Source organism: Equus quagga, chromosome 18 (assembly GCF_021613505.1).
Source record: "Equus quagga isolate Etosha38 chromosome 18, UCLA_HA_Equagga_1.0, whole genome shotgun sequence".
Taxonomy (NCBI): domain Eukaryota; kingdom Metazoa; phylum Chordata; class Mammalia; order Perissodactyla; family Equidae; genus Equus; species Equus quagga.
Genome location: NC_060284.1, coordinates 32,633,218 through 32,660,231, shown reverse-complemented (window position 1 = coordinate 32,660,231; position 27,014 = coordinate 32,633,218). Strand labels below are relative to the sequence as shown.

Below are 27,014 nucleotides of genomic sequence, written 5' to 3'. Positions count from 1 at the left end.
TTTAGCATCTCTTCCTCCCTATGGAAAAATTATTTTCAGTAGTAGTTATGTGATAACAGTAATAATCATTATTTTATTGATTCATTTTTCAGTTTTAAAATAACTAAATAAGAATATATTTTAATTTTAAAGACATAAAATTTTGGTGCAATATTTCATATATGAACTAAAATTTGCACTTAGCCAACAAAAATACTATACTTTACATTTACGTTATTTCATTGTAATGAAATATTTCATTGTTTCATTACATTACTTCATGTTAAACATAAAAACTCCAAGTATTCACAGAGATTGGCCGAGTTGAAATAACTCAAGTTCTCTTTCTTCATCTTTAAAATTACTATGCTATTGCATTTTTTTCCCTCTCAAATCTGCTGTTTAAACGTACTACCGTGGGAGTTGAAGAGCCTCTGTGGCCAAAGCTTGCTTGAGTGGCTCCCAACATTTACAAACTCACACTCTTGATGAATATGTGTAGCTGAGTCCACTTGATGGAAGTCAACTGTATGGCTGGGAGTTCTTTGCATTAGCTTCCGTGTACAATACAATATTTATTAGAGATTATGTAATAAAAATGTACTGATTTGAAACTTACTTATGTATTATTAACACTCAACAGTAACTACAGCAATTATTTCAACTTAGACCAATGTTCTACTTACTACTGCTCCATAGTAAACCCCCCAAACTTGATGGCATAAAACAACTTACTATACTGGTAGATTCTGTAGATCAGGTACTTGAAAAAGACACAGCATGGCTGTCTTACCTCTGCTCCATGATATTTCTGGCCTTAATTGGGAAGATTCATAGAGTGTCTTGATATCTGGGACGTGGAGTCATCTGAAAGGTTGTTCATTCAGATGTCTGCCTCTGGGCTGGGAGGACTTGAAGACCAGGGCTGCCTGCATGTGACCTTTCCATATGTCTTGACTTCCTCATAGGATGGTGGCCCCAGGTGGTCAGGTTTCTTAGAAGACTCCTAGCATGAGTGTTCCAGTGAACTAGCAGAAGTTCATCAGTTTTTGTGAGTTCATAGTTTCACATCTGCTGCATTTTGTGGATTACAAGCGAGTCACAAGCCTGCCCAGATTCAAAGGGAGGAGAATTTGACTTTACCTTCTAATGGAGGAGTGGCACAGGAGCAAGGGGTTAGGGGACTGTGGCAACCATCTCTGAGGAATACAATTGGCCACACCAACAAAAGATTCTGGGGCTCAGGAGTATGTTATCACTAACATTGTTTAGAATTGCCTGGCAATCATGAAGAGCAGGTAGACAGCTTGTATTTATTATTTTATTATTGCATCCCCTAATTGCCTGCATCTGGGGCAGATTTGCTGCTACTGCCCCAGCCTTAGTGTGCCACTCCCCTTGTTCTGGTCTGGGAAGGCCTTGGTAATGTAGCACTTAAAGGGCAAAGATTAGCCTTGTTTTTTTATTATTTATGTATTTCTGCCTCCAGCAGATTATAAATTCACAAAGGTTAGAGATCATTTCTTTATAGCCACCACAATGCCAGCAGTAGCCTGAATGTAATACAGATTTAGAAAAGTATGTTGATTGATTCAGACAACTACAGCCATATCTTAAATGCTCATTATTTGTTAACTAGGAGGTTTAAATAGATGCATTGCCCCCAATAAATCTATAATCTCAAAGTATAGTGATGCAGAAAATGATGCTCAGACTTAGAGCCTGTGCCTACACAAAGCACTGGATCAATTCTTCTGAATAAATAGGTCTACTTTCTTAAATAAATTAATCACTTGCATTTCCTATGGCAATTTTATTAAAGTCAAGAGAGGTAAGGGGATACAGGTTGGCATTTATATAAGGCCCCACAGGCCCTCCCACTGTGACTCCTCACCACTTTGACCTCAACTGGGAAAACCCTTAATCAATCTCATAACGGGAGATGATGCCTGAAGGGGGTCCATGCACATCTTGAAGGTGGGGAGATCCTGGTGCACACCCATAAATGATCCTAGTACCCTCACTGCCTGTGGACATGGAGGCAGCTGAGTTGGATTCACAAATATGCTGGCTGGGAGGGTCCCTGCCCTGAGCTGAGTCCACAGCTATTCATGAGCATGTCCTTAGCATCCTGTCCAGCACCCCTCTGGACCCTCCAGCAGCCAACTTCGGAACACTCCTTATATACTCTAAAAACCACTAAAACTTAAGGCCCTTTTGACTCTTATTTTCCCTGAAAAGGGCACACTGTATTTGTGTGAACAGCTGAATAATAAGTAACATCCGTGTACTCTGTGAGCCAGTACTGTGCTACGTGCTTTACATAGATTATCCTGTTCAGTCCTCACATGTGTATGCCATAGGTACTATTATAATTCCCAAATTAAAGATGAGAAAATTGAGGCTCAGCAAAATGTAATAACTTTCGCAGAGCCCCACAGTGGGTATTTGCTGGAGCCAAGATCTGTATCCACAATGCCCCCTGAGTGTATTCTCTGAACCGGCCCCTCCTGTCCACTGCCTCCCCAATGCACCCCGTAAACTAAGTGCACACCCAGAGGGCTGCTGACAGTGCAGAATCCCAAGTCTGTTAGCCCAGGCCCTTCGTGTTGGGTGGCTAACGTCTCTGTCATTTCCCAGGGGTGGAGTTTTGACTCACAGCATGCTCCTTTGCTGCTCACGTGGCAACGGCATAATGCGGTGTTCTAGCACTATTGGCTTCTTAGAGTGAGCCAGAAATCACAGTGCACTCACCAGAGAAGGAACACTAAAGGAAGCCACCACACATAAATCAGGCATATTTCTTATATTTAAGTGTTCTTAATGGCCCCAGTATGCTCATATATTTTTTGCTATTAAGTTGAACTTACTCACGATGACACCCACTAATTCAGCTGGGCCATTTTTAACGTAGAATCACAGGGTCTTTTAACTCATTCTGTAATTGATTTTCCTTATTCCATAAAGTTTTCTTATTGGGTACTTTTAATTCATGAAGCTCTATGGTGCTAAGTTTATAGCTTTGCAGTTATTTACAAATATAATTAAAATAGAAAAAATTAAATAGTAAAGTTGAACAGTCATAGGAGGTATCACTTTAGGGTGATAAAACTTCTCTCCACTGCCACTTCTACAAACTTGGTTCAGGCCCTTCTCATCGCTTGCCTGGATTACCAATAAAATTTTCCTGCTAGCCTCTCCTCTTGCCCACTGTAGTCCATTCATCCTTCATGTAATTTCCCAAGTGACTTTATAAAATGGAAATCATAACACGCAGGGTCGGCTTTCAGGAGTGTATAACCTGTGATCAAGAGGATCTCATGCTTAGTTTTATGCTCTCCCATCACCATCTTTACATTCTTAATGATTTGTGAACAAAGGACCTCTCATTTTCATTTTGTACTCGACTTTGCAAATTAGGTAACCAGTCCTGGTAACATATAATCATGTAATCCTCCCTCGCCCGTCACCTCCCTCCCCATAAATGCTCTAGAAGCCCCTCTGTGAATTTCCTAAGAATTCATGAAATGTGGTTTAGAAGCATCTGGATTTTCCTTCTTTTACAGTTCTGTCATTCTGAGACTATAAAGTCCTTTACAAATGTAATGATTAAGGGATGGCAAAGATCCAGTACTTACACAAGCACTTCAAAAACTAATCCAGTGCTAATAATCCTAAAATGGCACTAGTTTTTGTTTGTTTGGTTGGTTTTTTTTGGTTTGTCTGCTGGGTTGTTTTATCAGACACATCACATTCTTGATTTGTATTGACCTGGTGGTCACACAATTTCCAAGATTTTTCTTTAGCAGTTACCTTTATCTTTTCCTTCAAATTCACAGATTCAGAGTGGGTTTTTCAGTAATTTTCAGTGTCATCAATTATCTTAGTGTCTGATAAGAAATGTCTAAAAGGGCTCAAAATTAAAGAATCTTGATTCGCTATATTTTATATTAATTTACAGCACTTGTACCAGGCTTTAAAGAAGAAATTTAGATTAAAAAGATCAAGCAAAGTTAGTTTAATTTCAAAACACTGAAAATATAAATTGATTCAATTATTTTTTTCATCCATAACAAAACAGTTATTGAGCACCTAGGATATTCTGAGGATTCAAAGATAAAGGCACTCAGCCCCTGATCTCAGGATGCTTAACACTTAGATGTGGCTGCGAGGTGGTGGGATATGTTAATCTGCCAGGGCTGCCATAACAAAATATCACACACTGAGTGGCTTAAACAACAGAAACTTATTTTCTCAGTTTTGGAGGCTAGAAGTACAAGATCAAGGTGCCACCAGGGTTGGTGTCTAGTGAGGCCTCTTTTCTTGGGTCGCAGGTTGGTGGCTTTCTCACTGTATCCTCATATGGCCTTTCCTCTGTGCTCCCATGGAGAGAGAGCTCTCTGGTGTCTCTTCCTCTTCTTATAAGGACACCAATCCTATTGGATTAGGGCCCCACTCTATGACTTCATTTAACCTTACTTATCTCCCTGAAGGCCTTATCTCTAAATATAGCCACACTGGGGGTTATGGCTTCAACATATGAATTTTGAAAAGGTAAAATTCAGTCCATAACTGGTGAAGAAGTACCCCACAATACCCATAAAACATGTCCTAAGTGCTTTCACAGAGATGAACACCGTGGTGGGGTGGCCAGAAGATATCCAGGAAACAGAAGTGATATTTCCAGGAGAGACAACCAGACAAGGATGACGGGTGGTTGAGGAGACTTTAGTTTGCCATGGCTGCCATAGTAAACTACTGCAAACTTGATGGCTTAAAACAACAGAAATATATTCTCTCACAGTTCTTGAGGTCAGACATCTGAAATCAAGGTGTCGGCAGGGCTGTGCTCCCTCTGAAGATCTAGAGGAGAACCCTTCCTTACATCTCCCAGCTTCTGGTGGCTCTAGACGTTCCTTGGCTTGTGGCAGCGTACTTGCAATCTCTGTCTCCATCTTCGCGTGGCCTTTACTGTATGTCTTCCTTTCTTGTCTAAGTCTCCTCTTCTTACACAGACACTTGTCTCATCTCAAGATTCTTAGCTTAATAAAATCTGCAAACACCCTTTTCCCAAATAAGTTAACATTCAGAGGTTCCAGGGGTTGGGACTTGGACATATCTTTTTTGGGATAATTTTTTCACCCACTACAAGGAGTCAGAGACATGGGATGACAGAAAACATGGTTCTCTGGGGGGAATTATAAGCAGTTTAACATGGCTAGAGCCTAGACTCTGGGAAGGGAATGAGAAGATGAAGCTGGAGAAACAAGGAAAGGCCACTTTGCAACGGGCCTTATACATCAATAAAAGTTGGAACTTTATTCTGAATGCAGTAGGGAGCTATTTAACTGCTTGCCTCCTGTGAGCTCTCCATGATCTCGCTTGTCCCTTTAGTGACATGAACTAATGGCACATGCCTCATCCTGCTGGCAGATAGGTCTGTATTTGTCTAGCACATTTTAAAATTTTTAGTTACTTGCCAAGATTTGAAAATTGGAGAATTTCATATCATAATATGTCTACTTATTCTTGAAAGATTGGTTATATGGTGGCCCCAGACTTGTATTCACCAATGACAATAACTGGTTGCAGCACAGCTCACTCCCCTCTAAAAGGCACATGTTGGCCTCAGTCCCTCCCCTTCATTGTCTTCTCAACACAGGGCTGAAGCCATTGACCTCAGTCACTGTTGCTGTTGGCTTTTTCTCTACTTACTCAAATTGGCTCAGTTACGTTACCTGACTCGTTCTTCAGGTAAGTGAATTTGTAACCGTCTCTTTACACCAGGTGTCCCCTCTTTCCCTCTGCCTTAAATTCTCTTCCCCTCCTTCTTTCTTCTCCTGTCTCCTTATCTTTTGATCTTATTAAAAAAAACCCACAGGAAATTTTGCCTGACCCTCCTGCCATGTCTGGGTTGTTGCTTCAATATTCCTTGAGACAAAGAAAGGGTCTTACATGTCACTTTATTCTCAGGGCCTAGAAAAAACTTGATCAATATGACTTCAATTTTTTGTGAACTCTTTTTGTGTTTTGCGTTCCTATACCCACACTTCACTTATTCTTGTTATTGACTTGAATTATAATGATCTTTTTACACTTCTTTTTCCTTTTAGACTAAAGTTCCTTGAGATCCCTATCTCTATATGCTTAGCCCAAGCACATTGTCCGGGACACAGTAAAGGCACAATAAATGTTAATTGAAAATGAGCTAGGGAATGAATGAATGAATGAATGAATTCCATCCACATCTCTTTTCTTCTCATGAACTTGACCTCATCGTTTTTCGTTTTTTTTAAGATTTTATTTTTCCTTTTTCTACCCAAAGCCCCCCAGTACATAGTCGTGTATTTTTAGCTGTGAGTTCTTCTAGTTGTGGCATATGGGATGCCACCTCAGCATGGCTTGATGAGCAGTGCCATGTCTGCGACCAGGATTCAAACCCACAAAACCCTGGGCCGCTGAAGCGGAGCCCGCGCGCTTACCACTCGGCCACGGGGCCGGCCCCTTCACCTCACTTTTAAACTTTTAATCAATACCTTTTTCTGCCGTTTAGTATATTTTTAATGGTGGTATAGGAAATCTTTCCTTGTCTGCTGAGGAACACACAGCCTTCCTTCCCTTCTCAGCCATATTTTGCCCTGGGGGATAGCATGCTTGCCAGACACCAGCTCCTATCTATCTACAAGCACACTCCTGCCTGCTCCTGCCTCTGCTTCCTCCACTATGTCATGTGGCCACCTGAGTTCCAAGTCCCAGTGAGGCCAAATAGTTCAGGAAACATGCCTGTGAAATAATCTCTCTGCTCCCTCATGTTCCCATTGGGGTTTATCCCCTGAGTATGGTCAAACTTTCATGCCTCCAGATTCCAACTTCCATGCCTCCTATTTCAGTGAAGTAGTGAGAGCCAAGGGGCCCTGCCTCTTGTCTTCTTCTCCGCACTACCTTCCAGGTGCGTCTTGGACTTCAGGTACCTCAAGCACCTCAAACACCTCTGATACCTACTCTCTCTCCCTCAGGTTCAATAACAAATTCCTTCACAAAGCTTCCAGAGCCAGGCTAATTTTCCTAACACAGTTCTCCAGCTTTAGCCAGACATGTTCACTCACTCTTCTGAGAGCGTGCCTTGCTCCATACCCCTTGGCACCTTTGCTCACTTTGCTACATGTAGCAAAATGCACCCCCAACCCTGGCGGCCCCTTTACAAGGAAAGGCCTTCCCGAATCAACCAACATATTTCTGCTATTTCAATAGTCTGTGTGTCTTTAGTGCTTTCTCAGTTTTCAAAGCTGGATGGAATCTTTCCCTATTTGGTTAGAGTCACAGCCCTTCAAGTGGAATACCAGTTGTGTTGGAACTGGTATTGGAATTACCATAGTTGGAATTACCGAGATGTCACAGCACTGGCTTTGGCTGTGTGAAGCTCAGCTCCTCATCTCTACATTTGGTCCTTTAGTATCATTATTGCATCTGGTTCTGGTCTTGAAAACAGCTCACAGTTCCACAATCCTTTATCATTGATTCTGAAATTTCCAAAACAAAAACAAAAAACTCTCAAAACAAGATTATTTTTTATTTTGTTTGTTTTTTGGGTAGCCAAACTGGATCTGACCTGAATTTGTTGAGTTAATGCGAAGCAACTTATAGTCTTATTTATTCTCCTTACTGTGAATATCCATATATTTTGATGTAGAAATGTGAATGTGCTTCATTGTGGGATGTGGCATCTGATCCCGCTGGGTGTATCATGTAATGAGCAGCACATGCGTCATATTACTTTTCTAAAATCTAAAACAGTCCTGAATTCTCAAATACCTCTCAACTCAAGCATTCAGATAAGGCATTGTGGAGCTATAACAAGGCAGGCATCACTGCTTTTCACATTTGGCAAATGAAGAAACTGAGGCTCAGAGAAGATAAATCACTCACAGATGTCATACCCCCAATGTACTGGAGGGTTAGGACTGGAACTCACATCCTCTGAATCCACCTGGGGCATGACCCACTCACCACGGCCACCGAATGTGGATGCTTCCCACAGGGCACACCTCCTCTTCAGAGCGGGGAGAAGGTAGAGATTCTTTTTCTCCTGACCACCTCCTCTCAAAGGCATTAATTTTTCAGCAAATCAGTAGATACCAGGAAAATATACAGCTTCTTGGAGATCATTTCTGAAATATAAAAACCACTACAACACTTAAAAAATAGCTAAAGTAGTACATAGGTCAAAAGTTCACAGACCTAGATTATTCATTGTGGCATTTACTGTAAATTTGGTATATATTTTTGTTCTAGTTAGATATTCCTGGTGTAATGTAGACACAAGTTAAGTTCTCAAAAATAGTATGTTTATTCATTCGTTCATTCATTGAGTGCTTTCTATATTCCTAACCTGTGCTAGGGGCTGCGGGTAGAGTAGGGCACAAGAAAAAATCACCCCTGTCTTCATGGAATGCCAGTCTAGTGTTTTAACTCAGTTGTCTGAAACTGTTACCTGATGGCTGTCATATCATCATACATGGATTTTGGTACCTACCTCAGCCTTCAAAACCCTGCTTAACCCATTATGTACTTAAAATATATTGCTAATAGTGCTATAGAACTGGCTCGGAGTACAGTGTTGCCATGAGCAAACAGGTTAACATTTTGATTCTTGGTGTATGTGTGAACATGATTATCCCTCCAGTTGGGAATATAGCTTTCCTCACTAGAAGCTTCTGTTGGCTGCTGAGGCCTGACTTACTCCTACTCACCTTACTTTCTACTCCTACTGTGTCTCCACGCAGTTCAAGCTCATCCACAGAAGTACGCGCACACACGTGCACACACACACACACATCCAATTGATCAACAAGCCTTACCAATTCAACTTCTTAAATATTCATCCAGTTTATTCATAACTGCTGCCATCACTCCAGTTCAGGACATGACAATCCAACACCTGGAACCACTTCAGCCATATTTTAAAACTCAAATCGGCTCCTGTCATTTCCTCACGACCCTTTAAAAGCTTTCCATTTTCCTTTTAGTAAAAATCCAAACTCCTTCACTTGGCACACAAAGCCTTTGGTAATCTGGCCCCAGTTAACCTCTCTGGTGTCATTTCCTGCCACTCCCCTCTCTGCATGTACCTCCCAGCGCTCACCCACACCCCACCCACAGAGCCTCAGTCTCACAGGCTGAGTCATTTTTAGTTCCTGCAGTGTCTCCTTCGTGCATGCTCTCCCCTCTGCTTGAGGAACCCCTCGAGCCCTGCCCCCTCTCAGAGGCTCAGGTTGAGACTTCTCTACTGCATACAGCATCATCCTCAGAGCGCGCAGACTTTGCAGTTGAACTGATTGAGTTTGGATCCCTGCTTCATCACTATTAGCCTGAAGTCCATGGCAGTAACTTAAACTTTCCGGTCCCAGTTACCTCCACTGTTAAGTCCAATGTCAGGGGATTGTTTGGATTATATGACTGATGTCTGTACAGCACTTAGCACTGTCCTTGACACACAGTAAGCATTCGGTAGATCTTAACTGTTATCATGATTAATTGGTTAATGAGTGTGAGCCAAGCACCATGTTAATCACCGAGGTGACAAAGAGGGAAGGAAATTTCTATCCCTCATCAACTAGCAAAGGAGAAAAATATATACGTTGTGTCAATACATAATAATGTCTTTTCATAATAGCTATGAACAAAATTCTGGGTAACGAAATGAGAATGAGCTCACTCCCCCCAACAGCCGGGACTGAGGCTGAGAATGTGGTTTGAGGTGCAGGGCAGGCACCATGGAGAGGGGTGTCTGGACATCTGACAACTTGTGTGCCCCATGCCCAAAGCATCTGGGGGTGAGGGGTAGAAGCTGGTGGTTGTGGGAGGAAAGAGACCAGAGGGGTTCGTCTTCTCCACTTTCCTCCTTCTTGAGGAGGTGTGAGGTGAGAGTTGGAAATTGGGTAGGGGCACACTGGGGATGAATCTAGGCAGTTTTTAGTTGAATGAAAATTGAGGGAGTGGCATAAAGGGCTGCTAACACCATTAGAAGAGACACACAGGACGTGATGTGTCCCCTGATGGAAGAGTACAACTTCCCCTAAATAGCTATTTAGTTATGGAACAAAACAGTCTGCAAAGAGAACTGCAGCTAAATGAGCTGGTCCCCTAGCATCCTCTGTGGTCACCACTTAGCTTCTTTTCTCTTTCTTTTCCCGTGTTGATGTGAACTCCAGGATTCAGACACATGGAAGTAGTTCAATCCATTGCAATATGGTCCTTACTGATGCTCCAATTATCCTCCCTTTCAGCAAGGAACGTGAGTTCAAGTTGCTCCTTAATCCTTTTGATAAGATGATAAAAATCTCTGAGACCTTTCCTGATATCAGTATGACCAGTTGTTTCTGTCTCATCTTGAATATTACTGCTCCTGACCTGGACTCAGCCATTTCTCTAAGAAACTCTGGTTTCTCAAGCCATAAGTGGGGAAAAGCAGGCACCTCCTGCGACTCCCCACCCCCTGTGACTTAGCCACAGATAAAAGTCAGGGTGGAGGTCAGCAATATCATGTGGTATAAGCACACTCTTGAATTTTGAGATATCCCTTGAGATTGCACACTGCGGTTAATATTTATCATACTTATTAAAATTAATGTGAAATCGATAAAGTACTTGGTTGCTAATTGCAAACCTACATATACTATCTATTCATGTATATGCACAGTAACTATGAAACTCTCTTTGTTACGTGCCTTGTGTTACACATTTCTTTTCCTTGTTGCAATATTGCACTTATCTTTTTAAGGTATTATATGAGCCTTTTCCTGTTATTATATAATTTAAGACAATATCTCAAGATCTGGAATTCAGTTCTTCATATTTGTTTTGTATGATGCTGTATGATATACGGGTATATTGTGTATAGAGTATATCATACAGAGATTAGGTATATGGATAATCACATATTTATTAATTATAGCTTTCTCTTTAACTGAAGAAAGTCTAAGAAACATTATGAGTCCTAAGATTTAACTGCAAATTCAAATAGTTTTGAGGATTAGTCAGAAATATTTGAGATGTGCTTTTACCCTTTTACCACTTATTTCTTGTCCCTGATATTAAACTTAATTTTTTTTTTTTTTGAGGAAGATTAGCCCTGAGCTACTATCTGCCACCAATCTGCCTCATTTTGCTGAGGAAGACTGGCCCTGAGCTAACATTTGTGCCCATCTTCTCCCCCTATATTTGGGGCACCTATCACAGCATGTCTTGCCAAGCGGTGCCATGTCCACACCCGGGATCCCAACCTGCGAACCTCAGGCCGCCGAAGCAGGACATGCCAACCTAACTGCTGTGCCACTGGGCCGGCCCCCTAAACTTAAGTATTTTACTTGTGTATTTTAATAGTTTTGCATGTTCTACCTTCTTCATTTGCCTATAAGTTAAGCTAATACTAATTCCTAAGTTCATCTAACAGTGTAGCGCACATTTTAAAGATCTCCAGATTGGTCTTTACATAGTATTAATTTTAGTTCCTGAATTTCTAGTCTGTGAATTTTAAATCTTAGAGATGGTGGAGTTCTTAAAATCATAGGATTCAAATATCTTTTACTTGAATGTAACTCCCCATATGTCACGTAGCTTTCTTTGCCTTGTATCACAATCAGAAAAAAGACAGCAGCCTATCTTTATCTAAATATTATCTGTCTTTTTATCTGGTTTACAGAAAACAAATTTTAAGTCGTAAGTATGTGTGGCTCTCAATTTAATAGATGACAGAAAAAAATGTCGACTAAAAGTACTTTTGATCTTCTAGCTGATGGAGGAAGTGCCATGTGCATAATGTATTTATCAGGGGGTGCCATGTGCCCGATATGTTTCTCTGTCTCATACTGGAGAGAAATGATCTCCATGTAAAATCGGCCACGGCTGCACTTGAGGGATAAGGTAAATGTGTCAGTGATGAAGGGGCTGTTATTCACAACCAGACCATCAATCGGCCATTGTGCTGGGGGCAGCTGAGTCACTGAGCGTATTCTGATCTTAACTGCATGTACCAGCTGGTCCTGAACACTGAGGTTGTTGTTATTGGCATCACATTTGTGACTTCCTAGTGTTGCTCATTCAAGGACAGCAACTACATGATAAATTCTGTGTTCATGATTATGTCATCTTTTGTTAGATACCCATTAAGTATATTGTAAAGAAAATGGATGGTTGCTCTTGATTTTTCAAATACAATATGTTTAAGGACCCTTATCCTCATGCCCATAAGTTAGGCAATTAAATTTATTATTTCTCCGCAGTAAACGCATAGCTTTAATCTAAATGTGTTCTTTTAATCCCTTAGGTTTATTCCAGTCACAAAGCAAACAAAAATCTTCATGGGGCAATGTGACAATAATAAAACTTACATTCCTTGTGTGATTACTGTGCTAAATTCTAGAAACTAATATTGTCATTTTCATTTTACAAATGATATAACTAAGACTGAGAAGTTAAGTAACTTATCTAAGGCCACAGAACTAACCAGTGGTAGATTGACATTTTAACCCAGATACTAAACTCCTAAAAGTGAACTTTCCTCCTGGTTTACACTGACAAAATATGGAATTTCACAAGTATCTAAAGGGTATCAATAAAATAAAAAACAATGGATTAACTTTGATGAAGTGAAATATAAAAAGGTAACTATTATGATAACCAGAACCTGAAAAAAATAGACTAAATTTGTAATCTCTGAAAATTCAAAATAATTCCATATCATTTCATCTGCTACTTCAAACAGTAATATATTAATAGATATAAAAGATATAGATAAAAGTATACAGATATGATTTTAGGCTCAGTACTCAACTTCAACTGATATAATAAATAAATAATAAAATAGCAAAAAATGCTGAAATGGATACAATCTTTTTTGAATATTAATTAGTATATTTTCCATTCTCCTTAAATCATGACGCTCTTGTCTAGGTCAGCATTGTCCAGTAGAACAATAAAATGAACCACATATGTGATTTTTAATTTTCTATTAGTCACATTTTTTTTAGAAAGTAAAAAAAGGGGCCAGCCCGGTGGCTCAGCGGTTAAGTTTGCATGTTCCTCTTCGGGGGCCTGGGGTTCGCCACTTCAGATCCTGGGAGCAGACTTATGCATGGCTTATCAAGCCATGCTGTGGCAGGCATCTCACATATAAAATAGAGGAAGATGGGCACGGATGTAAGCTTAGGGCCAATCTTCCTCAGCAAAAAGAGGATTGTGGCAAATACTAGCTCAGGGCTAATTTTTGTCAAAAAAAAAAAAGGGAGGAAATGTAATTTTAAAAATTTATTAACTGAGTATATCCAAAATATTACTGTTTTAGCATATATCAATGTAAAAAGTATTAACGAGACATTTTGCATTTCTTTTTTTAAAAAGTTTCCAAAATCCCGTGTATATTTGACACTTGCAATACATCTCAATTCAGATACTAAATTTTCATCTGAAATATTTGATTTGTATTTAGACTTCATAAAATTTACAGTGTAAAAAGTAGATGCATACCCAATTTGTCTACCCATGTTTGAAAGTTTTCTAATCAAATCAAGTACGAATTTTGAAATTTAAATGAACTAAAATTAACTAAAATTAAAAATTCAGTCCCTCAACCCCACTAGCCACATTTCAAGTGCTCAATAGCTGCACTTGCTAGTGGCTACCGTATTGGACATCGGACAACATAGCTCTAGGATGTCTCATCTCCTGTTCAGTGCCGCAGAGAAGGGTGGGCCGTAAGACAAGGGCCGACATCTCCCCAGATCCCTCTCCCTCGGCTCCTGGCAATCGCCACTCTACTCTCTGCTCCTCTGAGTTTGGCTATTTTAGGTTCCACATAGAAGTGAGGTCATGCAGTAGTTGTCTTTCTGTGCCTGGCTGACTTCACTTAGCATAATGTTCCTCACATTCATCAGTGTTGCTGTAAATGGCAGGATGTCCTTCTTTTGTAAGGATGAATAATATTCCATTGTATATCTATATAGAGAGATATATACCACACACATCTAATCTATAGCAGTGTGACTATAGTTAAGAATACTGTATTGTATAATTGAAATTTGCTAAAAGAATAGGTAGACCTTAAATGTTCTCACCACACACAAACACACAAAATGGTAACCATATGAAGTAATGGATATGTTAATTAGCTTGATTATGGTGATTACCTTACAATGTACACATATATCAAAATATCGAGTTGAAGACATTAAGTATATATAATTTTTATTTGTCAATTATACCTCAGTAAAGCTGGAAAGAAAGAGAGATGGGCTGATACCAATCAAAAAAGAAGACAGTGTTTAGCTTCCATAGTCAAATCTCTCTTTGTCAAGAGAGAACAAGAATTTCTAAATTCCAAAGCTGCCTTTACATACCAAAAGCAAAATTTGAAGATCTAAGCATTTTATTATAAGCCAGTAATAGAGAATACAGGATATAATTTAAGGGATGGTACCATCAACTTAGGGGAGGGGAGGGGAAAGCAGCATTTCTGGGTCTAGGAAGTGGGAAGACTGGAGGAGGGCAAAGGGCAGAATGGCAGATGTGAGTATTTGGTGAGCACCCTTAGGTTAGAAACCCTGAGAGGGAACTTAGTCACCAGATAATAGAAACTCTAGAGAGGTAGAAGAGAAAACAGAAAGTAGATGGAGTTGTACTTCATTTCTGGCTTGAAACTGGGAGAACTCAACCTCAGTGCATCCCTATGGTGGGTAGGTCAGGCAGCAGAGAAAATAGGTGTGATGGGGGCCAGAGGACCCAGCAACAGAGTCAGAGAAGGCAGACAGCCCACCTAGGGCTAGAAGGAAGATGTCCTGGAGTTTCAGAGGATCTTTGTAGCATCTGAGCCTAGATGGACCAGGTCAGCATAGGGCTACAAGGACATTAACAGTGATTGTCAATAGGGCACCAGTGACTCATAGGGAGAAGCACATGGCAGTGGAGGCCAGCGAAGACTGAGAGGCCACTCTGTAGGATAGGCCTGTGGCTGCTCTGAAGTTGCCTCCCCACCTCAGCTATGCAGTCCTGTGGGCCCCAAACTGGACCCCAGTGTCATTTTTCCAGACAGGGGAGAGTGGGAAATTGAGAACAACTGAGCATTTATTGAACATTCCTCTCTCCCTCATTCCATTCCTATTCAGTGCAGGATGGATGTTCATGATGAAGTGTAGATCAGATATGGAAAATAAAGTAGCTGCATGCTTTCTCCAGCCCAGATTGTAGTATATAAAATTTATGACTTCACTATACCGCCATTTATTGTACCTCCGCATCACAGCCCTGAAAGGTCTGAATTATGTGAACACAAATCTGTCTGGTACAAAGTCCATAGTCTTTCCACCACTGCGTTACCTCCCACTACAATTCTGTTCCATACCTTATCAGACACCTTTATATTGCTATTTGGCAAATTTATGAATGTGGATAAGTATGGATACAATAATATGACTTCCAGGACACTGCACACCTGGCTTATTAAATCCACCCCCCCAAATTTGTTCAATGTCTCTATACCAATTTGCAAATAGATCTCTAATGGAGTGCCATGAGGTCCTATTCTTGATACTGTCTTATTGTTATTGGTGATCTGTATGGAGCTAACTAGAAACTGGGAGAAAGAGGACTAATATGATAGATGTCAACATCAGAGTTCAAAATGGTCTTGACAGGTGGAATGTTATTTTGAAAACAATTAAGAAATTTGATTTTTTTAAACCATTCCAGAAATTTAGGATAAGGGGAACTTATTAGGGCATCAGTCCCTGTGAGGAAGTCATGCAGGATTTAGTAGATCACAAACAATGTGACCAATAGTGCTATGTAGTTATTTAAAAAAAATACCTATTGCTTTTTAAGTTTATGGTAATCAAAATAGTCAAAACTTGAAAATCAGTTCAGAGATTATCCAATCCTAACCTAAGGAAATATGGATCAATGAGTAAGACTACTATAGGGTATGATCCAGAAAAGTTATAACTGCACTTTGGACTGATCAGAGGATCCTAGCACTGGTAGGATGAATTGGGGGCTCTACATTTAAGAGAAGGACTGGAATGTCAAAAGCCCTGGTGTCCAGATTGCTGAGGAATCTGGCCACTTAAGTATTTCCATACTGATGGGTGGAATGGAGGCCATTTAGTCTGTAGGAAAGAAGAGGCAAAGGATAAAAGAGTAAGTGATAATCACCTGCGAATAAACAATGAGTGGACGTCTTTAGGCAGAGGACTTAAAAAGGAGGGAAAAGTGGCAAAATAGCATAAGGAAAAAGTAAAAGAAGCCTGAAAGCAAGAGAAGGAACCAAGTTCTCCATATGCGAGGCCACGATGCCTCCATAATCCTCATGGTCTCCACTCACCAAGCACAGCCCTCAGCATCAGGGTCTGGTCCTGTTGTGTTTACCAGGTTGGCTCTGATTTAACCCCTGCAGTTACTGACGGCTCACTGGAGGCCAAACTCCGTGCTAAGTACTTTACCTGTATTTTGTCATTTAATCCTTTCAACATTGTGTGGTAATATTTTTATTATCATTTGCATTTTACATAGAGGGAGACCAAGGCTTAGACAGGTTGAATAACTTGTCTAAGTAAGTGGCAGAGCTAGGACTCAAACCCAGATCTTATTGGTTCCAAATTAGATGCTCTTATCATGGTGCCTCAGTTATCTCCTCCGATGGATCATTTTTATGATCCCAGTGCATTCATTCATTCACACATTAAGCACATATTATTTGAATGTAGTAGTTTTCTTTTGACACCATGACAAATTACCACAAACTTTGTAAACTAAAACAACTCAAATTCATTACCATAGAGTCCACAGGTCTGCAGTCCAACGTGGGTTTCACTGGGCTAAAATCAAGGTTTCAGCCCAGCTGTGTGCCTTCAGGAGGCTCCAGGGGAGAATTCTAGAAGCTATCTGAATTCCTTGGCTTGTGGCTGCCTTCCTCCATCTTCAAAAACAGCAGCATAGCATTCTCAAATCTCTATATGACTACAGCCAGGAAAGCTTCTCCACTTTTAAAGACTTATGATTAGGTGACATATTCCCAAGTTCCTGGGATTAGTGCATGGGCATCTTTAGGGGGCTAATATTCTTCTTGTCACAGGTGCCTACCCTGTACTTGGTATTGCTCCATGAGTATGAGATGACCAAGAAGGAGGAGGACAATGGAAAGTAAATAAATACATATGCAAGACAATTTTAGATGACGATACGTACTTTCAGACAATAAAAGAATTCAAAAATTCACTTTTTCCCAAGCATGCCATTCATGCATTCATCCATTGGATGATTTTTGAATGCCTACTATGTAAAAGGTGTTCTATCCATTTCAGGTAGAACATTGAGTGTACAGAGGTTCCATTCTAATGAAGTATTCCATTGGAGGAAACGGATAAACATATATACATAGATAGGGACAAATGCTACAAAGAAAATACTCCATACTCTCTCTCCTGTACCTTTTCACTTTTCACTTATCCATTTTTTTAATCTAGTATGTCTTGTAAGTCTTCATTAAGTGCTTAGTGGGTGTCAGGCAAAGTGCTAACTAAGCACAGGGCTTACAGTAAGGAACTCAGATTTGGCTTCTTTGTCCTCATTCTAGTGAAGAAACCAACTAACAAAAGCCATACATTGTGGCAAGTGTTCTGAGAGAGAATGAGCCAGGTGCTTGGAGAGCACACAGCAGGATTACTGATGCCGTCCCCTGGGTCTAGGACACCGTTTCCCCATCAATTCCCCCTTGCTGGGAACTCTCGTACTCATCCTTCTGGAGCTAACGTCAGATGTCTGCTCTTTGAAGAAACAGTTTCTGGTGTTTAGTAAATGCTTAAAAACCACAAATATTTGTGGATTTTTCTTATTATTATTGTTTTAAAATTGTACAGTTCTTTCTCAACTTACCCAACAGATGGATGTTTATATTCACAATTGAGTCAATTCACATTACTCAATAATATGGGCATTGTGATTACATTTTAGTAAAAGTAAACAAGTAAGCAAAACCTGTTTATATGTGTGTCAATTAATGTATATATTTGTGTAAGCAAGGAGAAAATTATAGAAGAATATATACAAGGCTGTTAACAAAGAGAAAATGATCATCTTTGGCTTTCTGCATTGTAAGGTAATGAGCATCCACTGACCCTTGAGGATGAGTGGATACCATCCTGCTCAAATTATACACCTTCTGTTTGTTTTATTTTAGTTACATTTTGACATCTGGTTAACCTAGATGGTTTCATAAGTGAATTAAAAACCAAGAAAGCATAAATAATCAATTACTGTTCTGTATCCAACTTGCTTAATAGATTCTTATGCTGTAATTTCCTCTTCTGCAAATTAGGAATAATAGACTTTCTGTATGGATAACACAATTAGACTGGGTAATACACACTTATTTTCATAACATACCAAAGAGTTGCCGAGTGTAAATGAAAACTCTCTAATTTTTCTTTTGTGACATTCATGCCAACTGATTATGCTCCAGAAAAATCTGTGCATTATAAAGCACTGCTATGATCCACCTTAAACTTGCATGTATTTGAACAAATGTCACCATTCTCCCATAACCCTTAAAATTCAATCTTCTTCCATTCGGAGTCTGGACATTAAGTGGGGATCTGGTGGAGGAAAAGGGAAATCCTATGATAATATAGAAGTTTTTTCATGAGTTTACATAGGGGCCAGACTGTGTCTTTGGAGACCTTATAAACAAGGCTTTAGTCATTAGAGCAACTTAAGAATGAACTCGACATTCAAGAGAAACTTCAGAGGGTCGTAGCCCAAGCTCACTGGTTACTACGGGTCTACACAACTTGTACAGGTAGGGGCTGGGCTGTATCTGAGATGGCCTCTGGGGATGAAGGGGTAAGGCAAATGCTTTCCAAAGCCATGTAGATTCGGTATGACATTTGCCGCACAGACCACACTTGCACTGCTTCCTACTCCTGCCTAATAGCAGAGTACAGATGTGGCCTCACCTCTATGATACCGCCATCTTTCTCCATCTTTAATTTCAACTCTCTTGCATTCACTGATACTCAACTCAGGTCCATTGGCCATTTCCTCCATGCGAGAAATTAATGAAAAAAGAAGAAAAGCTTGAGGTACTTATGTGCTTTCCCCCTACTTCCCATTTACATCTCTCCCTTCTCAACAGCCACCCCCAATACTCAAGTTGTGTATTCTTCATAAGGAACTGTATCTTGATCCAATAAAACTTATAAAATGTATAAAATGAAGGTAATGATGATATCTGACTTATGTGGTTATTATGAGGATTTAATAAGATAAGGTAATTTGCTTAGAATGTTGCTTTGAACAGCGATCACTCATTAAATCCCAGCTATAATGAATATTAACAGTACGAATGTTACTCAGTTATCGTTCCACATTTTTTTATCTTAATAAGGATAGGATATCTTTAGAGTTCTGACAGATGGGAAGAAATGCAAAGGTAAGGAATCATTAATCAGCCTCTAAGTGTGTCAAAGAAAATCTCACAAACAGCCCAAATTTCACTCGCTATTCATATGTGCTAGTCAAATAAGGAATTACTCTATTAGATGCATCTCTGGAAACCTGGAGTGGTGTGATATCCTTTCTTTGTTACTCATATGGGCAGAGCTCTTTAACATATTCTCTCAGAATGGCAAAAGCATCATTTTCTCTTTCTCATCTCTTCCTATTTCCCTCTCATGTACACATACCCTCCATAGCTGAAATTATTCAGCTCTTCCCAGCACAGGTTTAGAATACACAGACCTAGCTCTGAAGGTAACAGGCCGAAAATGGAGACAATCCAGCTTTTATTTTTTCCCCCGCCCTTGGGTTTTGGTATCTGGGATAGGTTGCAAAGGGCTAGAACTTGGCTAGATAGAAGCCTTGTATCACATGGGCTGTTTAAATATTCATACAGCTTCTTCTGGCAGCTAAGAGGACTGCAAACTTAGCCCAGAAACAAACCAACCAACCAGAGAAGATAATCTTTCAATTTCATAGCATTCTAAAATGGCTGCTATGAATTAAAAACTTAAGTGCTGACTCTGGTTTAATTCTTAGGCAAATGTCTTTTATATGCAGCTCAGGACAATAGGCAAGTGGTTGCATGTGTTTCTAAGTACTTTGCTGAGTAATATTATTAGTATCAGATATTTACTAATATGAATACTATAAAAACTTATTGTACTGTCAAAGCCATCTCTTCTATAGTTACTTTAGTAATGACTTGAAATAATAACTGACATGTTCCCCTTCCAGTCAACAGATTTCCGTATATAGTAACACATGGTTTAAGTTATAAGCAGCTGAGCTATAGAAAAAATCAGATTTGAAGACTGTATGTTCTTCATTAGCACATGTGAAGATACCGGAAATGTAGGTATCTAGTCAGTGTTTTATTTTGTGTTTAGCTGACAGTTCTCCGTTTGTAATTAAGTGATTTTTTTTTGTTGTCCTAATTTTGGCTGATAAAATTTAGTTAATTTCACAATTTCAGACAACAACATAAAAGCAAACCTTGGCACCGCATTGAACCTTAAATTCCTTCTTCAAAATAGTATCTATTTAGTGAAAATCTACTCCGTTTTATTTTTTATAGCTCTATTCACGAGTTCTGATTCTATCTAGTATGCATCCTCTCAATATGGCATACAAAGATGTAAACATGAAAACACTCCTTTATCAGTTTTCTCCTTCTGACAGTATTAATCTAAAATGTAAATTCATATAAAATAAGAGTAGGTACATTAAAAGTTAAAAACAGTCACTTGGAGTATCTGTGCTCAGTGTTCCTAAATGATTAATATTACATAAGAATTAGCCATTAGTAAATATCAGCTAAGTAAAATTAAATAATCACCACACTTAAATTCTACTTTTAAGAAACTTCCTTCAAAAAATTTATAAATTGCAGTTAATTATGGAATTATATAGGCATATATATATGTCTATAAATATATATGTGTACATATACATATATGAGATATATATCAAGGAAATACCTTCCTGAAAAGTCCTGTTTTTCACTTACTATTTCAGATGTACATTACCAACACAATCAAAGCCAAAGGAACAAGACTTGCTAAGCCCGTTCTATGCTTGGGCCTGATGTGTTTGGCCTTCCTTACTGGTCTCAACAGAGTAGCCGAGTATCGAAATCACTGGTCAGACGTGATAGCAGGCTTTCTGGTTGGAATATCTATAGCAGTATTTCTGGTAAGTACAAATTTATTTGGCTATCATTGGGTTTTAAGTTAGCTTGTATAACCGCTGTAAGAAAACACAAGTGTGAATCACTGAGTCTATCTAAATGGGATATATCAAATGATAATATATATACTTTAAGTCATTCATTTTTTTCCTCATCCCTCATCTGTTCTGCCTCAAGTCAGGGTTAGGGATGGAAAAAATGTAAATTCTACATTTCAAGGTGAACTAAATATTTACAGATAAAATGGAGCAAGACTAAAAACACTTAGTCCTCCCCAGATAGTTTTTTAAGACGGGGTTGCTTGGATATTTTTAAAATTTCCTCAGGGCACTTTGCATCCTGAAGTATCTGGAGCACCCCAAAGTGCCTTAGTGACTCAGCACAGAGCTCTCCATGAGCCACTGTGTCACAGCACTTGCTGACGGGTAAATCTCACTGTGCGGTGAACCAGTTCATTTCCGTCACTTACCATTCGTGGGTAGTTTCCAAGACAAGACCATCTCAAATTAGACCTTGCCAGGTAGCGCAGAGCATATATAGTGACTTCTAAGAAGTAAGGTGTCATCTCTACTCCCATTATAAAATCTCCGTGGAATATTTCTGTGGGTTTTGGTTATTGGAAAATACATTTTAGTCTGAATTTGGAGTTAATCAGTCCATTATAAGTGTGGATATACAACATTTTACCCAGATGGAATAAGTGTAGACTATAATTCAAAACATAGCTTTGCAGTGACACATTAATATAAGAAACACTTTATTTCCATTTTGATTACATTTAAGTTGCTTCTCACACTTAACTTTGCTTCTTCAGCCTCCTTTCACTAGTTCACAACCAGTAAGCAAAAACTTATATGAACATTTCCAGCTACCAAAGATTGGAGCACAATTTGTGAACCAGGCATTTTAAATTGGTTATTTCCTCCAGAACCTTGTGTGATGAAGTGGTGACTATGCCCTCATCCCTGCTCTGCACCCTATGCTGCTTTTCTTCCTGATATCACTCCATCTCTCTCTCCCGAAGATGTTCTATAGCCTCAGGAAAATGGGGCCCAGGCTTGAATCAGAACCTTTTCCTTGCTTTCACTCACCACAGGTGAAACAGGTTAAAACATTTAAAACAAAACAAGAAAACCCACCTTACGCAAATCCGAAGAAAATAATCATAGGCAAGTCAAAGAGTATACCAAAAGTCAAAACTTCAAAGCACTAGTGTCAGATGTAACTGCATTTCAGTTCCACGGGTCCAAAATATCTTCACTGGCATCTCATCAGGCTTCCTGCTTCTCTTCCTATGCCTGTTGCCATCTTCTCTTTACTCCAGTGAACATCTTGCCACCTTTCAAGGCCAAATCTAGAACCCTAGTGTCTTCCCATTCACGCCCTCACCTGAGAACCATGTGGTTAATGATGACTTGGACCGTGATCCCCCTTGGGCTCAAGACCCTCCTATTGAACATATTCAGAACATTCCATAATGGCCCTTCAAACGTTTCCATACACCCAGGAAAATGACTTATGAAAAGGTCATGTAAAATAATGTTTAGGATCCGGCCCGGTGGCGCAGCGGTTAAGTGCTCACGTTCCCCTTCTCAGCGGCCCGGGGTTCGCGGTTCGGATCCCGGGTGCAGACATGGCACCGCTTAGCACACCATGCTGTGGTAGGCATCCCACATATAAAGTAGAGGAAGATGGGCATGGATGTTAGCTCATGGCTAGGCTTCCTCAGCAAAAAGAGGAGGACTGGCAGTAGTTAGCTCAGGGCTAATCTTCCTCAAAAACAATAAATATAGAAATAATGCTTTAACTATGTAATAACTAAACAAGTATTTATACATTCATGCACAACTATTTCTGAGTGTGAGTGCCTATGGGAGCCAGGCTCTGTACCAAGAACTGGGGATGTAGGGGGGCTGAGATGAACATGCTCCTATGGAGTCACAGTCTGGTTCAGGGTCAGACAGTAATAGGTTGTTCCCTCGAACATTCCCTCCTTCTCTTCATAAAATGAACATTAGCTCCTATTATAATCCAGGCACTGTGCTTGGTGCTGGGAATGAATACCTGAAAAAGATACAGTCCATATTCTTAAACAGATCACAATTGGGTGGGGCCAGATAGATGCAAAGTGTTTTATAGAGGTTAAATGTAATGATAGAGGTTCATATACTTAAGAGAACAGCTATGTTGGGATTTAGGGGCAATCAGAAAGGGGAGGTGATACATAAACTTGAAAAATTTGGAAAGCAGGTAGGTCTAGGCTGGGTGTAAGGAAGAAGGGACCAAGAGCGTAGGACACAGAGGCTATGAAATGCTTCGTGAAACAAATTCATATGGAGCCCTTAGCGTATGCTAGGCCCAGGGCCCAGCATGTGCATGAGAGAGCATGGCACCCTGGAATGGTACCAGTCATCCAGCATGAGTGACAAGAGGGGAGGATGGAAACGCACACAGGAGGAATATCCCAAATGGCCTTTTGTGTTAGAATCATCTGGGCTTTTTAAAAAATTTAGGTGATTTGGGAGCCACTGTCAGGGTTCAAGTGAGTTAAAGCTGGGTGAATCTCAGCTTCTCTATGTACTCAGTTCATGCGATTAGGCAATTTACCTAACCTTTCTGAGCCTCGGGTTCTTCCTCTTTAAATGAGGCTAATAACAGCCTCCTTAAAGATTGTAAGGATTTATAAAGGTTAAACGAAATAGTATGTGTTCGATGAGTAGCCGCATAAATGACTGAAATAAGTTCAATAAATGATAGTTTGTTTCCTTTCAGTCCCTTTTACTCTGACGCAATTTGTGCTTTGAAAATAAAACTCCAGGTGAGGATAGAGGGGACAAGTTATGCAGAACCAGGGAAAGAAGATGGCGCAAAGTGGGCCTCAGTGGGCAGAGAGAAAGGAGGGTATCCATATCAGGGAGGGATTTAGGAGGTGGAGTGGTTTGGAGCTTGATGGGACACTGGAGATGATGGAGGCGAAGGAAAGGGAGCAATCTATGATGATTCCTGGGTTTCTCATCTGGGCAACTAAGTAGAACATTTATTTTGAGTAGTCACTGCAGCTCTAGCTGGCAATATCCTGGGGTGTTTCCAATTATCTTGCAGTGTGTGCGAAGCTCTCAGATGATTCCAAAATAAAATGAATACTAACCTCCTCCAAGCCTCTGTGTCTCGAGTAAAGTCACCCACATTCCCCAGTCACCCAGTGTCTGGCATTTGCCTCTGACTCATTCGCCTCGTTCATCCCCCTCACCCAGTGATTCAGCTAGCCCCAGCTCATTTCCACTACGACAGTATTTCTTCCATGCCTTATTTCTTTGCCATTCTGACGATAACCTCTCAATTAAAAAATCAATGTTTCTTACTTCTATTATATCTTTAGGTTCCTAGCTAGCTCCTCACTTCAGACTCTCCTCCAAATACCTCCCATTCTGCTTCTGTACACGTGATGACGTAATTCATTGCTAATAAAAACACGAAAAACAAAAGCAAAGACCTCTTTCCTGCTGCATTAACTCCAGACACTTCCATTGGACTTCGGGGTCCTCAGTACTCTGGTTGCACTCTTCCTAGCCAAGTTTATGCTTCCGTCTTTACAGCAGAAATCTCGTACTTTGAATCCAGTCAGTTTTCTTCCTTTCTCACAGACAGGCTCTGCTCAGCCAATGCATTTGCCTCAGGGGGGATGCCCTTTTCTCTGTATATTTTACAGACCAAAACAGGGGTGTGGGAGTCAGACAAACCTAGGTTGAATCCTGCTTTTGGCACATGCTCCATGTGTGACCTTGAACAAGTCACTCAGCCCCTCATTATTCCTAAAATAGTGAGGCCTTCCCCGAACCATATTTAAAATGGCTGTCCCACTCCAAGGACTTCTTCCTCATTTCCTATTTACTTTTCTTTGTAGCACATTTCAACTTTTAATACACCACATGCAATATTTTTGGTGTTTTTTTTTTTTTTGCTATCAGACCATTAGAATATAAACTCCTGATAGAGAAAGTTTATTTGTTTTCTTCACTGCATATTCCCAGTATGCAGTTCAGGGTCTGGTACATAGGAGGGTCTCAGGAAATGCTGATGAATGAATGAATGGACTGTTTTCTTTACTTCCCAGAGCTCTTTTGCGGGTTAAGTGAAATCCCATATGTAATAAGGGCAGTCAAGTGTGTGGTACAGAGTGGGCTCTGGATATCATGGTCCTCATCTTAATGACTATATTCAATTCCTGTTTTAGGCGCTTGAGATTTTTCTCAGACGTGTCCCACCTTCCTCGGAAGGGTCCCCTGATCACCTGGTTCCCTCATTTTTCCTGAATTTCCACTACACTTGCAGTCTGCCCTATTACAATCTAATAAGGAATCACATTCTGTACTAAGTTTATTGCTCTTACCTATGTGCATTTTCTTTGAAGTTAGAGAACAGAATCCCCATGCTTAGGAAAACATGAATACTGGTTGACCATTACTTGTAGATTGATTAATCTTCCTTTATACAAATGTATGCCTCAGAACACTTCCAAAAAAGATGTATTTTACCATGTCAGGCAAAATATTCAAGTTTCCTGAGCTCTGAGCCACAACGTTAGCTTGTCATATTATTATATGTAAGAACATATATCAACATAACAACATATCTCATAATAATGAATTATTTGAGTACTCTTTACTACATTAACTCAAGTAATTCTCACAACAACACATTGACATGTATTTATTATTGTCCTCATTTTACAGATAAAATAAACAGGTCTAGTTACATTAAGTAGCTTACCCAGGCTCACAAAGTTACTAAATAAGACAGCCCAGGATTAAGGCCGAGGCCTGTGTGACCCCAAAGCCCACGCACTTAACCCTATGCAACAAAGATGTTTTACTTCCCACGAGGGAAAAGGGAAAAATGATCACAAATGGATCAGATTCATTTATTGTCACTACTGGAAAAAGAAAGCAAAAACATACGTGTAGTGATGACTTCTTGATGTCGTTTTTGTAGGAGAGGGTGGAATTATACACATGAAAGCGACTAATGTAAAGATAGAATATTTCAAAGGAAAGTCACTTTGAATTATACGGGAACATCAGAAAAGTTGAGAAGTTTTGGGCTGGATGCCTGCTCACTCATTAATCTATTCATTCACTGTGGCACTGACAATATAATCGTGAGCAAAAAGAGACAGCATCTTTGTTTTTCTGGAGCTCACAACCTTGGAAGAGACTTACATTAACCAAAGTGTTACTTTAACAAATGTATAGTTTCATACCGAGATAGGCACTTTGATGAAAAAAATCACAGTTCCATGTAAGCAAACAAACAAAACAGCCTGGGGTCAGGGAAGGCTAATGAGGAGGTGAGACTGAGCTGAGATTCCATAGATGAGTAAGATGCAGTGTCCAGAGACAGTGGAGATGAGTATTCCAAACAGAAGGATGTGAAGGAGAGCAGAAACTGTCTGGAAAACTGAGAGAAAGCAGGCTGTGGAGGTGGGCCAGAGTTTACCCTGTATGAGAAATGGGAAGCCAAGCCACAGAATGGTTTTGAGAAGGATGACATGATCCAGTTTGCATTTTGGAAAGATGATTCTCACATCATTGCAGAATACGGATTGGAGAGGGCCAAGATTGGATTTGGGGAGACTTTAGAAAGCTATGCAGAATCTAGCAAGTGGTGGCGATTGCTTAATCTTTTGAGCTCATGGTGGAGACAGAACAAAGATATAAGAAACCAAAGTATTTAGGAAGGAAAATTGAGCAAATTGAGTGAAGGTTGAGTATAGGATGTGTGAAGGATGAATACAAGTTTTCAG

At 39.9% G+C, this 27,014-nt stretch overlaps 1 protein-coding gene across 1 annotated transcript in view; it reads left to right on the top strand.

Moving 5' to 3' along the window:
• Nucleotides 1-27,014, top strand: part of PLPPR5 (phospholipid phosphatase related 5) — a 105,669-nt gene that overhangs the window by 55,944 nt on the left and 22,711 nt on the right. The window contains exon 4 of the mRNA XM_046645864.1: nucleotides 21,040-21,216. Coding sequence (XP_046501820.1) covers nucleotides 21,040-21,216 — 177 coding nt within the window. The remainder of the gene's footprint in view (nucleotides 1-21,039; nucleotides 21,217-27,014) is intronic.